At 35.2% G+C, this 16922-nt stretch overlaps 1 protein-coding gene across 4 annotated transcripts; it reads right to left on the minus strand.

The window, feature by feature from the left end:
• Positions 1–9756: 9756 nt before the first annotated feature.
• On the minus strand, positions 9757–16104 carry LOC132287215 (uncharacterized). Of its 4 annotated transcripts, XM_059789764.1 has the most exons (7): positions 15591–16103; positions 14967–15136; positions 13627–14000; positions 12305–12450; positions 11551–11827; positions 11105–11377; positions 9757–10586 (listed from the first exon to the last, which is right to left on the minus strand). In XM_059789764.1, the coding sequence occupies exons 3-7, from the start codon at positions 13933–13935 to the stop codon at positions 10101–10103; spliced, it is 1491 nt and encodes a 496-aa protein (XP_059645747.1). In that variant the 5' UTR covers positions 13936–14000; positions 14967–15136; positions 15591–16103; the 3' UTR covers positions 9757–10100. The 4 variants fall into 4 exon arrangements, with proteins under 4 accessions (XP_059645747.1, XP_059645748.1, XP_059645746.1 ...); XM_059789765.1 differs by lacking the exon at positions 14967–15136 and having other exon boundaries at positions 15591–16104; XM_059789763.1 differs by lacking the exon at positions 15591–16103 and having other exon boundaries at positions 14967–15237.
• Positions 16105–16922: the final 818 nt, after the last annotated feature.

A 16922-nucleotide genomic window follows, 5' to 3' on the forward strand; every position in this document is an offset into this window, starting at 1 on the left:
TCTTGACAATAGGTATGAGTTTGTTTCTCTCTCTAGATTACTTATCTTTACCATATTTTTTCTCTCTCTAAAAAGCAAGAAAAAGATGCGGACGACACATAATATCCCGAGTCTTTCCAAAATCCCAGCGTGTGTTTGAGTGAGAGAAACCCACTTTCCCGGCGAGTAAGACAAAGAAATCGGCCAAGAAATCCAACGCCCACAAGTCTCTGGTCTTCGATTGGTCTAGGTATGAAATGGTAGATTGGTCTAGGTATGAATATTATTTTAATAATTATTTAATAGGTATGGAAATTTAATAAACCTATTAATGGATGTGATTAGTATAGTATATATAATTATATATAGACAGGTATATCGTGCTTTATTAAAGTTAAAACTTTATTAGGTTTGGTTTTGATCAGAGATGATCTGCTTATTGGTTTTCAGAGGCCTGGTAGAGTGAACTTGCTCGTAGGGTTTAACCCACGATTTATTTTTCAGGTTATTAGAGGTTCCAGTCTCGAGGTTGAAGATTCGCAGCTGGGAGACTGTCATTCGTTTATTCATCTTGTGTACTTTTAAATAGTATTGGATTATTGGATAATGTTTTAAGGGGTCCTTGAGTTATGGGATTTCCGAATTGTAATTGTTGGAGAATCATTAAGTAATATTTATTTATTAGTTTTCTTCAGCGGTTTATTTATTCTTTATTATTCATCTTTGTATTCTGTGCTTGTTAAATACTTAAATTGTTTTGATATTCCTTGATTTTGTGCGCGGACTTGATCAATCCGTGTTCCAAAATTAGGGGGTATCACAGAAAAGGCTGAGGAGAAGACAGATGGAGGTGGAGATCTTGCCGTGGACGAGGTTGGTGTCGAAGTGGTAGAGGCGGAAAGTGAGGTAAGTGAAGGTTGTGAGGATGGTACAGCGGAGGTCAGCGCGGCAGTGGACGGCGAGGAAGTGGAAGACAATATTCTCCAGGCAAGAGAAGTCTATACAGATACATAGAGTACTATTATATATATGCGAGGTAAATATTATATGTACATACCTGTCATGTTACCCATGCCACGTCAACAATGGACACCCTCCAGTGAGAGGGTATCCGGAGACGATTTTTCCCCAATTGGGATTAGCCTTCTTTTTTCTTCTTCAGTTGACAATTCATGTGTCATCATCATAAATGCACATTTCATATCATGCTCAGTAGGGAGGACTTGGTACACATTCTATTGTACGTTGGTGACTCGTGAGAAATACTTTTGTCTAGTGAAGTAGTTCAGCTGGACTTGATTTTGTGCTACTTCAATTCACACGTCTTTATTCGAACATTTTAAGTCATTCCGGCAACACCAATTGATAAGCATATATTGATGCATCACATTAATCCCTCTCAGATTGATAAATTGATGTACTACACTTTAGTCTATGAATGGGACAATGTCCAATGTTTACTTTTAATGCTGTATAAACACTGATGGTTAGTTGTTAGAGCAATCCCAGCGCATGGGTTTTTTCCCATTCTATACTTTATATAAAGTGTATAGCCACATTAGTAATTTTATATAAAGTGTACAATCACATCTGTGATACCCCCGGATTCCCGAATACGGGTTGGCCAGGTCCACGCCCGAATACCCGAGGATATTGTAATACCCCTAATTTAAAAAAGGATATTCCTGGTATTTAATTTATTATTTAAGTGCATTTTATTTGATTATGTGTCATTATTTTTTTTTATTAGGTGCTTAATTGTTTTCTTTTGTGGTGATTTAATTTATTTAAATGATATTTACTTTTAGTTATTTGATTGGAATTACTTGTTAGTGTTTTAATTATTTAATTGGCATTAATGGTTTAAGTGTAATTGGTTTAGTTATTTGATTGGAATTACTTGTTAGTATTTTAATTATTTAATTGGCATTAATGGTTTAAGTATAATTGGTTTAGTTATTTGATTGGAATTACTTGTTAATGTTTTAATTATTTAATTGGCATTAATGGTTTAAGTGTAATTGGTTTAATTATTCTATGTGTGTCTTATTTTATGTGTGTCTTATTTGGTTTAATTGGGTTTACTAATTATTATTTTGTTCAATTAGATTATTTGTTAAGGATTTAATGGTGAATAGGGTAATTAGGTAAATACATCTAACTAGGGTTTTAATTACAGTATAAATTAGGGTTTTATATTATAGCCGTCGTAGGTTTCTACGTTAATTGGATAGGCCGGTTAGGATTGTGAGTTGGACTTAAATGAACCTAGGGTTTAGGAAAACTCTATAAGTATAAGGTAGACGTCTGTGTAGGGTTTTTTTAAACAAAGCACACGTTTTGTGGAAGTGGAGAAGGAAAAATGCAGTTTTTCACATTCTGCCAAGGATTGATCAAAACTCCGATCCCGCTTCGTCTGTGGTCCGATCGAGCTAAATTTTGGAGGAGAGATTCATGACTCAGTGACGCACAATCTGAACGGTGGAGATCAGAGTTTGACCTCAGGAACAGTGATTCGTACTCATGAACAGTAACTGGGTCGCACAAGTTTTTTCCATTCTGCCCAGATTTCATCAAACATCCGATCCTGCTTCGTCCGTGGTCCGATCAAGCTGAATTCTGGAGGAGAGGTTCACGACTCAATGACGCACAATCTGAACGGTGAAGATCAGAGTTTGACCTCGGGAACAGTGTTTCGTACCCGTGAACAGTAACCAAGTTTTGGAAATCGCACAGTTTTTTTTCCGTTCTGCCCAGATTTCATCAAACATCCGATCCTGCTTCGTCCGTGGTCCGATCGAGCTGAAATTTGGCGGATAGGTTCATGACTCAGTGTCGCACAATCTGAACGGTGAAGATCAGATTTTGAGTTCGGGAATAGTGTTTCGTACCCGTGAACAGTAACCGGGTTTTGGAACTCGTCGGGATTTTTTAAGAAGACGACGTTGAAACTTTGAACAAAAGTTTATGAGGCAAGATTCTATCCTTACTCTTTCCCTTAGGCTTCATACTCTTTGCACTCTTAAATGATTCCAGGATTAATGAAGATTAAACCAAACTAAAATGATATCTGTTTTGCTATGAAACTGGTAGTTACAGTAGTGTTGTATGCTTGTTCAACCTAGACTAAGCATGTTTGTAGATGCATTATGGTTCTGTGGTTCACGTATTTCCTTACCACTGCTAGTATAAATTATTAGAAGGATGGGTCTAGATGATAGCTATCTTAACTTCTGTAATAGCAACTGTTGGAACTTAAATACTAGGAGGATTTGAGTTTAACACTAGATCGGTTTTGTGGAACACTATAATTTGAGCATGTCTACATACATACTGTGAATATTATTTTGATGCTTACATTATCACAGTTAGTATCAACTGTGGAGGTTAGGATTTTGTGATACATACCCTACATATCTGTATGTCATTTTTAAGGTGTTAAATGGAAGTTTTAATTAATTCTGTCTTTATATCAGACTAAAGGGAACAACTTAAATTGGGCATGTATATGTTGTTATTGTGACCCTGTTTATCAATGCTTATTTTATCACTGCTAACATTAAATGTTGGATGTTGGAATTTAGTTGATATATACTTGATTTATTGGTATTATTGATTACTGAAGGATTGGAAAGTAGGCACCGGTATGGGACGGTGGCATACTAAGGATGGGTTTGGTTTTTAAAACAATACCATTACCCACCTACTTGGAATAAGGATGGGATTAACTAAAAGTTAAGTCCCGTGGATTTGTATTGTTATGGCAACTACTTGTTGAGCGGCAATACCAGGGATTTTGGATGGATTTTATATATATACTGTTATGGTGCCTCGGTATGAGCTTGAGCCTCAGGACTGATGGCTAGGGAGCGTATATGCATCGGGATGTGTAGCTGGCTACAATGGTTGGAGGTGTACCCTGTTTAGGTATAGGTACATATGCCCACTTCGTATGCGTTTTAGCATGTTACCTCTATTCAGATTGAGACCGGCTTGTAGTCTAGTGAGAGTCCTTTAGTGTGACTATATATATATTTACGGACTATTAGCTATTGTTGAATTGTTTAGGATGTACATGCGTATCGGGCCTCTGTTTAGATTGTAGTAGTATAGAACTTGCGCGTGGGCCTGACCCACTTCTATTTTTCAGGTACACGACAGTTCCAGGCTTAGACGTGTTCGTGCTGAGCAGAAGTCTCTATTCACTCTTCCGACGATGTAGGGCTCTCTCTATAGTTTTATTTCTGGACGTTTATTACAGTTGTTCTATCTTCCGTTTGGATGTTTAATAAGGGTCCACTAGAGATAGATTCCCAAGTTGTAAACTGATGGAGTTTTGGAGTTTGGGTTTGATGGATTTTAATAATTATAATATTTTGCGAATTCTATTTTTAGTTCCTTCCAGCTTTAATTTCATTTCTTAATTTATTTTGTATTCCGTGTTCATTATAAAATATTAATTGTTTGATATTCCCTCGGGTTTGGGCCTGGACCTGATCAACCCGTGTCTCGGATCCGAGGGGTATCTCAGATATCAAAAACAAAATAGGCAATAAACGAACACAGAGTATAAAAGAATAAAGAAGAATAAGTAAAATGCTGACAAGAAACTAAAATGATAATATAATAATAAACTTCAGAATATATTTCCATTAATTAATAAACTCTTCTGATATAACTGATCCTCCAAAATACAACTCGAGAATCCATACTATGTGGACCCCTAGAAAATCCAAACTAAACAAATGACAATAAGAACTGTCTAAATCAGGAAACTGAATCATAAAGGAACTCCTATGTAGCATCGGAAGAATGAAGTAGACTGATCCCCTCTCAGCATGAACAACCTCTACTCCTGACGAACACCTGAAAAATAATGGAGGGTTAGGCCCACAAACAAGTTCTACTCTACTACAGTCCAAGCAGAAATCCGATACACGTATACATCCTAGTCAATCCAACAGTAACTAGTAGTCCGTATATATATATATATACACACTAAAGGAACCTCACTAGACTATAGGGTTGTCTCAACCTGAATAGTAGGCAACATGCAAAACGCACATATAGTGGGCATGAGTATCTAGACCTACCAGGGTACATAACTACACTATATCTAGCTACACATCCCTGGCGATATACGCGCCCTAACCACTGATCCTGAGACTCAAGCTCATATCATGGCACCATACTTATATATATATAATCTAGTAACCATACTATCCGGTACAAATTAATCATCTATAAGTCATTCAACTTGTTCAGCTGACCTGACTTAAATATAAGTAGGATTTAACATTTTAGTTAATCCATTCCCTTATATAATAAATTAATCCTCCATAAGTTATTCAACTTGTTCAGCTGATCTGACTTGAATATAAGTAGGACTTAACATTTTAGTTAATCCATTCCCTTATATAAAATAGGTATGATTTAACTGATAAGTTAATTCGTCCCTAGAACGCCACCATCCCATATCGGTGCATTAAACCACACAATCCAACAATTGATGTAACGATTAAGGAAATACATCAAACAATCCAGAAATAACTATGATAATATGATATCAAGTTATCACAAAATAGGAATGACTTATTATTTATTTAAGCTTCCCATATCATATGTCCTACACAAACTGAATCTTATACATGATGATATTTTATTATATCGTCAAATAAGCATTCTCCATATCCAATTCATCCTACACATTTAAAACATTTTAAAAGATTAAATCCATTCGTTTCTTTAAAACATTCAAATAGCAAGCATCATTATGATTGAGTCTATTTAAATTTATTTAAACCCAAACCTAGTTCCTATTTAATGTTCAAGAATCCTAGGCATGTTTCTACATTCCATCATTTCACAGATATGAAAAATACATAATTTAAACATGTAAAAATTCACACCGGAAATCAAATCAAAATCATGCATTTATCAATTCATAACACAAGAACAGATATGAACCAAATTCATAAAACCTATATTCTAATCTAATTAAACATGCATAATTATTTAATTTTATGTGTTTACTAAATTCTGAAATTTCCTAGGCATGTACAGAAACACGAATCAAAGGGAAAGAGATAGAAGAAGAACTTACCTTAAACTTTCGGATCGAAAATTAAACTTCTTCTTCCTTGAGGGGTTTTTCTCCTCCTTCCTTCCTTTTCCTCCTTCATTCTCTAATTCTCTCTCTCTAGAATATATCACGTGAATATTTCTAACCCCTTTTTCACAACCTATAACTATATAACCCTAATCATTTTCTCAATCTAAGTCAACTTTTAAAAAATATATATTAAAATATTAAAAAGGTAAGTAAAATATGTTAAGTATATAATTTATGTATATCTTTATTAAATAAATAAATTATACACATCTCATTATTTATTAATAGATTATCCAATAATACCTAAGTTACCATAATATTATAAAGTAACTTCAAACATAACACGTATCAAATCTATGTATATTTTTATTATTTAAATATAAAACATATACATCAGATTAAATATTACTACCTAAGTTACCATAAAAGTAATTAATAAATTACACATTATTTATTAATGTATTATCCAATAATACTTAAGTTACCATAATATTATAAAGTAACTTAAAACTTATTACGTGTCAAATATATATATATATATATATTTATATTATTTAAATATAAAATATATACATCAGATTAAATATTAATACCCAAGTTACCATAAAAGTAATTAATAAATTACCTAATATTTATTAATGCATTATCTAATAATACTTAAGTTACCATAATATTATAAAGTAACTTAAAACATAACACGTATCAAATCTATGTATATTTTTATTATTTAAATATAAAACATATACATCAAATTAAATATTACTATCCAAGTTACCATAAAAGAAATTAATAAATTACTTTCCTTTTCATATATGTATATAATATATATTTATATATATATATATACACAACTATCCATGGGTAATAATTCGTACCCATCCAACCTCCTATCCAAGTAGTCCATGGAACCCAACCCATTACTACTAACCATAACCATAAAAGAAAAATAAAATAAAATAATAAAATAAAAGAAAACATTTAATTTACAATTAATCAAAACACCATTTACGTACATAATCTAATTAAACAATTAACACATAGACAAATACAAATAACACATAGACACATAATCAAATATTCAAGTAACACTTAATTCAATTAAACCCATAAGCAATTAGTTAAATAATTAATTAAATAATTAAAAATACAATTAAAACAAATAAATAAATACCGAGATTATCCTTTTAAAATTAGAGGTATTACAACATCAGTAATTGATTGTATGCTTATTTTGAAGGTTCCAAATTCTCGTTGTGCACTTATTTTTTCATTATACATTTTATTATATTATTATTTTTAAAATAATAAAATAAATTTTTTTATTGTTTTTTTTTTTTTTTTTTTTTTTTTTTTTTTTTTTTTGTCTTTTCTTACCAGTTTTATTCTCAACAACTATAATACTAACGGCTATAATTGTTTGCTCCGATTTAGATACAAGATTTAAAATATATATATATATATATATATATATATATATATATATATAAGTGCATTACATAGCTTCCTACAAATAAAATAAAACAATACAACTCATGAAAAAAAATATATTAATAATTCCACGCATGAAATTTTTTTTAGTAAACATTACAATTAATTGCCCCTTTAACGTGCCATAATTTCATTTTGTCGATCCTCAATCCATAATTAATCCAATACACATACAATATTTATTTTACACATCATCACACAATATCACTTTTTCATTTTATATTATTATTACACACAAAAGCCAACCACGCCTGTTGCGATTGCCCACTGCCAGACGCTACTCCATTCTTTAGCTGTGGAGTATGGAGTGTGTAATATTACATGGGCCCCACTTGTGTGTAATATGCATAGGAAAACAATTTGATTGTACACAGGTTGAGATATTGTACACTTAGGGTCAGTTTGGTAGAGTGGAAATGGGAGGAAAGGGAAGGGAAGGCGATGGAGGGTGTTTAAAAAATTATGTTTGGCTAAAATGGGTGGAAGGAAAGGAAAGGAGAGGGAAGGCTTTGGAGGATTATGTATAGCCTTGTATAGTGATTTTCTTATCTTCACAAAAATGGGAGGAAATGGAAGGAAAGTGAAGGCAATGGCTGATGGAGGAGTTGTGATGCCAATTTTACCCTCAAGATTACACAAATTTGCAAAACTATATACATACAAGTTAGCCGTTGCAAAGAGAATGAGAGACGGCAGCCAGTGGCTGAAGCTTGCGAACGGCGAATCCGAACTGGAACAGCAGCGATGGAAACTGAAAGATATAGGTTTTGATTTTCTAAACAATCTGAAATGATATACCAGAGATGGGTACAAATAGATAAACTGAAATATATGGGTTTTGAACTTCTAATTCTTGTAGTGCAGAGGAGAGAGATAGAGAGAGAGGGGCAAGTTAGAAGTTGAGAACGAGAATAGAGATGGAGGTGAGATTGGGGAGGTTGAAATGATTTGCCCTAATTTTTTTTTTCTTTTCTTGTTGCCCATTAGTATAGGAGACTATATATATATATATATATATATATATATAATAGAGATGGAGGCGAGATTGGGCATGCTGAAATGATTTGCCCTAATTTTTTTTTCTTTTCTTGTGCAGGTATAGGAGACTATATATATATATTTTAAAATATAATAGTTATTTTATAAAAGGGTATAATAGTCATTTTATTAAAATAATTCCCTTTCCTTTCTTTCCCTTTCTTTTCCCAAACGTGATTATTATCCTTCCCTTTATTTTTCTTCATTAATCAACCAAACACAATAGGAGGTTAAAATTATTCTTCCCTTCTCTTTCCTTCATAACTAATATTATCTTTCTCCTTCAAACCCCCCGCACCAAACATAGCCTTAATGCTCACGCTGGGGTTGCTCTTAGTGGTTTATAACGCACTTGACTTTTGTAACGGTCTAATAAAATTTGGAGTTGTTCTAAGCATACGGTAATTGTAGATGTGTTCTCTAAGATTTATTACATCATGTTACATATACATATATCATATAATTTAATTGAATTCAACTAATTACATATATCAACTGTATGAAATTGGCTACAAACTTATCCCAACTATTGGAGTGAGGTAACATAAAAAGATGCATGGTACTACCATAAATCATTATCGAATGAAGAAAAAATAATAGGAGTAATAATAAATTGCATGCTGAAAAATCTCCAGTCACGGTTAGTGTTCGAATTTTCGCATGATATGTTATGTTTATTGCTGCTGTACAATTTATTCCAAGCCAATAGATCTGATTTTATAGAATAAATACCTCTTACATTCAAGGACATCTTGACTAATTTGAATAAACAGAATTGATTTGTTCAAAAAATAAATTAAATAAAAATAAAAGAACTAACAGCATCAACATCAAATGGGGCCAATGGGCAGACAAGCTAAAATACCTACAATTATAACATGAACAGACTACATTCTCCCATTTGTCACCTAACACAATTTTCACGAACCGCTTCGTAACTCAAGGTGTAGAGTAACTCCCTGTTAACCTTGGGAGTCCGGCTTCAAGCCTTCGCACCTCCCTTCCCACTAACCAGTAACCCCTAACATTCTTGTCATAAAGAAAAAAAACCTACCACAATTTTCTTGCTTAACTAAATAGGCGATTCCAGCATCATTATAGTAGCAGCTTTCCCAAAATGAAAAGAAACTCATTCCCTATACATCAAACCAGTGAAACATTTTCTTTTATTAGAATGAAAAAGATACGGTCAAAATTACTTATTAGCAAGCGTGAAGGACAACCAAGGCTCTTCTGCATAATGACATATCTTAAATATCTAAACAATACATTATCTATTCTTCTCACCGGTAGCAAAACATTATTAGAGCCACCTAGGATTTTGTGAGGAAAATTTAGGAAATCAGCTAACCTTGGTCAGTTAAGAAAAGTGAAATTTACTTCAGAACACTGTTGGCTTCAATGTCCAACCATAGTTTCTTTTCGGATAAAAGATGCCTTATTCCGATACCTCTGGCACTGATTAGGGACCATATCAACCTCCTCACTCCCAACTAAGTTTAAGAAATGTCTTTATGATTCCCATCATCTCACCCCCGGGAAAACGCCCAAGACAGCCCCTTGCTGCCGCTATCTCATTTAACTCACAAACTGAATCACCACTGAAAGCTTGAAGCAGTTTACTTTTTTTTTCTTCTTCCATCACCATATCATCTGCTGAATCTTCGTCAGCACTGACTGTTGGAAGAGGGAATGGATCAAGGGAAGTTTCTGAAATTATGGACTCCCCACCAATAGCACCCACAAAGTCTTTCAATCGGCACAATGCAAAGGGAACTGGTTCAAAGCTGTGGTCACCATATTCTACTGGAGTCGAGTGGTCTCCAGTAACACAAAGGTAGTATTGATAATTCCCGGTTGATTCTGCCTGCCAAAGGAGCTTTGCCAGCTGCCCTATAGCTCGATCAACAGCTTCCAACCCCTTGACTTTGAAAATGCTGGCTTTATCATGACCAGCGTCATCTATTGCCTGCAATACAAACAATCAAGCAGTTCAAGCATATCCTTCACTGCAGGAGGTGAGTCCTCAGGCCTCCATAATCATGTTACCTTTTGCACACACAACTAGTTGGGAACGAAGTTTTAAGCAGCAACATTTAAGTGATTCAAACAATTTGGAAAACCATCAATTTTTCCATTTCGTCTGGCTAATTGAGATGGTCCAAGACTGTCTTTCTTGACGAATAGTGGTCCAAATCCAGAGGATATGACCCCCTTCTGGACAGTCAAACATAATACGTGCCCTTTAACACACATGATAGCCCATGATTTGATTTTGAGACTCCAATGCAAGTCATCATTTAACTAGTTCAGCATGAAAAAAAGGATACGGAAGACCAGACCCTTTTTCTCTTTCCTCCCCCACCCCCCTCCTTTTTCTTAAAGTGAATTTTGTTGGAATGCAAGGTTTGAGGAAGTTCATGAAATTGAAAGAAGACCAGCCCTAAGAAGAAAATAGAAAGATGCAGAAGGTCAACAAGTCACGACCTTAATGTGAAGGAACCCAAAATCATAGCCATCAGATCGACCTTGTTTGTGCTCATTCTCTCCTGGTACAAAAACATTGGAGCAAGGCTGTAGAGGAGCTGCGAGTGCCTTGGCGATGGCAGTTGCTTTGGAAGTTAATAGTGTTCTATAGTCTCCAGTTGCTCCAGGAGCTTCTAGGATATCAATACCAAGTGATAAGCCCAGGCCAGCTATAATTTTTGTTGGAGCTACCATGCATGGCCATAGTCCATGTTTCTTTTCAAATGAAGGAACCTACAACACATAAAGGAGCAACAGGAACGATTACTGCTAACTGGTAAAAACAGCAGAGAGCTCTTTGATAAGTCAGATGATGTCAATTCCATTTTCTCTAAGCAACAAATTCCTTGCTCAAGAGGGAGAGAGAAACAGGTGGTGGGGTATTTCAGAATTAATAAAAAACAGACCTCAATCCGAATGCCACAGCCTCGTAACAGGACAACATTGGCAACATTCTTTCCTTCTGCTGCTCGTTTTCCATTCAATGGATGAGAAATCAGAATCCGTGATATCTCCTTGGATAATTCATTAACAACTGAAGCTGTGTGCTTTCCTTCATCAGTATCATCAAGAGCTTTAGCTTGTAAAAGTAAGCGGTTGTCCTTCAGTGGGTCAGTTCCTGATATATTTCCACTTAAGTTCGGTCCTTTCACAACCACTCCGCACCTATGCTCCGTTGCATACCTGTAGGATATGAATTTTATGTTAGTTGCTCCCTATCTTATTTATGAAATTAGAAGCCACAGAATAACTTCCAGGTGCAGACAAAAGCATTAATATTTTAAAGCAGATTGAGAATTTACATGAACTTGGCTGAGAATGAAAGCTTAAATCTCTGTCTTTCCTGTTATTCAAGATTATAGTAACTAGAAAAACACCCGAAGAATCTTTTACATGTAAGAGAAAACTGGAGATTAACAAATTTGCCTGTTTACCAGTTCACCTTGAGGCCTGTAGGCTTGGGGCTTGAACTATAAACCACAAGGCCAAGGTTCGAGACTGGTAGAACGTATGCCAAATTTGCCTGTTTTAAGATTTTTTTCCCTTCCCTTGTGACAAGTTTCCTGTGTAAAAACCCTACACAGGAACCCTGACTACTTGTAGTTGTCTGCATGGCTCATCAATGGACAAGGAAAGCTACTGCAATAAAAGGATCTTCACCTGACTCTGACTTCATATTGAGGAAAAGATGGCAACTTCATTCCATCCAATGCTGCACAGAGAATAGGCCCTTCTTCTTCAAAGTGCCGATCAGCCCGCCTACTGGTGACTATTCCAGTTTTCTCATTCAAGGTTGCAAAATTTGACTGGAGATTAGAATTAGTAATAGATTGTCATAAGATAAAGCCAGAAATGAGCAATGCATTCCAGAGTAAATGCTGCATGGGATCAATTAAACATAAGAAGCATTGCTGGAAAACTAATTAGCCTTAAGTTAGACATTTATTCAAAATAAAAAGTTAATCCGAACCTGAAATGAGCATAAAGAAACACACAAAGGTTTCATTCAGTGCATGAGTAGTAACACTTGTTACAAAATTTTCATTGTAAACAGCATCATAATTGGATGTAAAAGGCATATCCTGATTATAGAAAAAATTCCAATGAAGTATTTAATATGTTAAAGATAAAATCTAGGGGTGTCCCAACTCATGCATACACATGTAAGTGCGCACGCACGCACACACACACACCAAAAACAACAAACAAACAAAAAACAATATAACAAATGAAAAGCCTCAGTTCTAGTTTATTCGTGAGGTCCATGATTCTGTGATTTGCAGGGAGATCAATAGGCAATATAAAGGTCTAGAAATTTACCATTCTATCAACTGAATGCTATGAAAGGAGAGGACCAAACCCATCTCAGAGCTACAAACTGCTATATAAGGGGTGGAAGAGACAAGTTTAGAATTCATATGGTTTAAGGCTTTTGATCTTCAAAGAGTTTAGGGGTGCTTGTGATGTAGCTTTCTTGGTGGCCATACCTGCTTGAGTTGCTTTGCTGCCTCAGTTGGTTAGTAGATTTTGCTGCATCACTTTTGGTGTCAGTAATAAAAAAATTCTTACTCATAGCAAAATGTAATCAGAAGTACAATCATCCTAAATTCACGATCTTCTCAAGGTTCCCGTGGATTAACTGTAGCTTAATTCAACCCGTAAGAATGATGTAACTTACAGACTGGAACAACTTAATTGCACAGTAACTCCCCGAGCCATCACATAATAAAGCTTTCAAGCAGGTATCATCCCTCGTCTTCAATTTAGCCACAAAATACAGAACTAGAGTGCAACAAATCAGTACCACTGTATTTATTTCCTTATCATGGTCAGAATGCCTAATATTCAGAAATTATATTTTATATGACACATGGCAAGTTATCTTGAGGAAAGAAATAAAGTGTGCCAAGTTACAAGAACGAGAAGGGAAAAAAAAAAAGCTTAGAAATAATTACAAGCAATGAGGAAAGACAAAAACATACTTTGAAAGCAATATCCCCAGGTGACATAGCCAATCCAGCACCCATTGATTCAAATGCACCTCGACCACGATAATATATTCTTGGATCATAACCCAATAAAGAAAGGTGGGCCGTGTCACTTCCACAAGCCAAGCCTACTTCAACAGGGTCCATGAGACCATTCACACCAGCAGAAGCAATAGCATCCAAATTGGGTATTGTTGCAATTTGCAAAGGGGTCTTATAACCAAACCTTGGCAGTGAAACATCACCTATCCCATCAATCAAAACAAATGCGACTCTTCTCTTGGGCTGCTCAGAATTAACCATTCTTCTATATAATAAAATTTCCTTTCTCCGTTCTCTGATGGGTTTAAGGCCAGACAATACAATCCCTTCAATAAGAACAATTAAAAATAAATTTCTCCATATATAGTAATCAAACAAACCGTATCAATCATAGTATATGAGTGTATCGTACGTAGTAGGCTTCATAGCCTCAAATGGCAGTGCTGTAAATCAAACTGAGTTAAACATAAAGTAGATAAAATTAGATATGTATTTCACTGTTCCAAAAAAATAAATAATTAAAATGCTGACGGATTGTTTTTCATATACATTGGTCTAAAATTACAGAGTACTAGTTGTGTAAACTAGGGAGATGGGGGAGTCAACCATGGGCACACCTGCTGGTGTTTTACCAACTAGACCACTGGATAATGCCCACAGAGTACTAGTTCAGAGATGTGAAAATGAGCTGAATGACTACAAATATAAATTGCCCAAAGTCAGCGACAAAATATTAAAAGTTCGATGGAGTTGTTGCTTCTTTTCTTTTAACATAGCAAGGAGGGGAGGGGGTGGATGGGGCGAGTTGATCCTGGGCTCCCACACAACTCAGGAGTGACTCTACCAACTGGGCTACCCATCTCACCCCAATGGAGTTGTCATTTGTCCATGATTTTGCACAACTTAAAACCTGTTGTAAGTTTCAAAATTACTCCATACATTTCATGATACGAAACTCGAGAAACAAACTCAATCAAACCCAATCCCCTCTCTCAACAGAATTATTTCGATCTTACAAAGTAATAATCCAAAAAAAATGGAGATGAGTTTTCATCAATATATTATACGCAAGCTAATTTCTTTGAAATTTACCAGAAAGTAACAAATGGATTTTCCACTTTATAAACCAAACATCATATCAACAGCTTTAACCCACTTGAGCACTATAACATCAGATTTTCAAACTTCACAGCAGAAATTCTAAAAATACAAAGCTTTAACCTCTAATATTAACGGAAAATAAAAAGGGTTAATATGAAACAATCAAAAAGAGTGATGCTAAAAATTATTACCTGCTTCGGTTGTAAATCACCGATTGTATTTGGACTCAGACGAAGAAAAAGAATAAGCTCTTTCTGTGTTGCAACTTTTCAAGAAATGGGTTTCAATTCTCTTCAAAAGATTCGCTATGCTACGTGTCGACTGAATGATGAGCCGAATTCCGAAGTAACCCAAACGGGCCCTGAGACCATAGAACGACAAGGTAGTGAACAAACTCGCCTGGCGACTGCGTGAGGTAGAGGTTTGGTTCGGGTTATCGGGTCATCACTTGAACCCGATGTTACATACAAATTCCAAAACGAGACTGAGATAGTGGGTGATCAGGTGATGTGGTGGTACGAAAGGTAGACACGTGTTCGAGATTTAAAAATGAATCAGACCCGTTTTAACTGCTTAACCGGTTCATACGTGTTTTCTCGCTCTAAAGTCTCATCTCCACTTACCTCAAGAACAGAGGAGCTCGAATTTTCAGCAAAAATCACAAGAATGATCATCAAATAAATGATATTAAATTCAAATTTTCGTGCATGGGTATCCATATATATTTTAATTTTTAAGTTAGTTACCACAATCAATTTTTTTCTTTCACAGCATATATATACACACACACACAGAAGAATGTCTGAAGCAACTACCTTTGAAGCCAATCACCCTCTGCGGAACCTTGACATCGTCTCCCTTATTGGTAAATGTTGTCGTCGATACGGTTTCGCTGAAAATACAGATCTCAGATCTCTCCGTCGGTGAATGCTTGGGTTCTCAGATCTCGCTGTCGATACGGCGATGCCCTGCTTAGTTTCTCAGATCTCGCCGTCGATGAATGCCGGTGGCTGCGTAGAGCTGAGTAATCTTTGCTTACCGAGGGTATAGTGGAGAGAGATGGAGAAAGGTAGGGAATGGAGGTGGTGGTGGCGGTGAAGGGTGGGCAGCGGCGGTGATTAGGGTTGGGGCAGAGAGGAGATTTGGAGAGATGGGGAGATTTCTTTCTGATATGGGTTCTATCCGGTTAACCCGTTTTTAAACGGGTCTAATTAATTTTTAATATTATATATATATTTTTTTTTCAGACGTCAATCTTCATTGGAATTGCAATTTGTAGTTTCAAAGCAATCAAATTAGTTTGGTTTTCATTCGTTCCCCAATATTTTTTTTTTAGTTTCTTCTGTTCATTCCCAAATCAAAGGACAGAAGAATGACGAGAAATTTCAGTGTGTGTTAAGTGCCAAATATATATATATACATATATATATAAATAATTTACACCATATTGTCAACCAAAAAAAAATTGTTTAGGCTCGCTCGCCAATTTCTTTTCTTGAAAATGCTTTTATTTTGACACAGCACAGTGTTCACACACACCAAACCGGCCGAGAATGGACACAAGATGCTGAAAAATATATCTCTTTAAGACTATGTTTAGTACGGTGGGTTTGAAGGGAGAGAATAATATTAGTTATGAAGGAAATGGAAGGATAATTTAACCTCCTATTATGTTTGGTTGATTAATGTAGAAAAAGAAAGAAAAGAATAATAATCATATTTGAAAAAAAAAAGAGAATGAAAGTAGTTTTGTAAATTTACTATTATACTCTTTTACATTATAAAAAATAAAGTTATGGGCTCAAAATTTATAGGCCCATGGATGATGGGCCACCAGAAAAACAAATATATTTTTAGGGCAAATAATTTCAATATCTCGCCTCCATCTCTATTCTTGTTCTCAACTCTGAACTTGCCCTTTCTCTCTTTATATGCAACTGCAAACTACAAAATCTACAAGAATCAGAAGTTCAAAACCTACATATTTCAGAATCAATAGTGAAGTAGTTAAGTCTGACGACTTCTATGAGCGGTGAGGAGGTTTGGTCAACCACAAAATTGAAATTGGCTCCATCCATGTACTTATCTATCATGCTTGATTCATCGCCCGACTGAACTTCGCCGCCCACTTGCCATCACCCACGCAT

The sequence above is a fragment of the Cornus florida genome, unplaced genomic scaffold (genome assembly GCF_030987335.1).
Source record: "Cornus florida cultivar Cherokee Brave unplaced genomic scaffold, ASM3098733v1 CherokeeBrave_3.0.0_Hap2_Chr11, whole genome shotgun sequence".
In the NCBI taxonomy this organism is placed as follows: Eukaryota; Viridiplantae; Streptophyta; class Magnoliopsida; order Cornales; family Cornaceae; genus Cornus; species Cornus florida.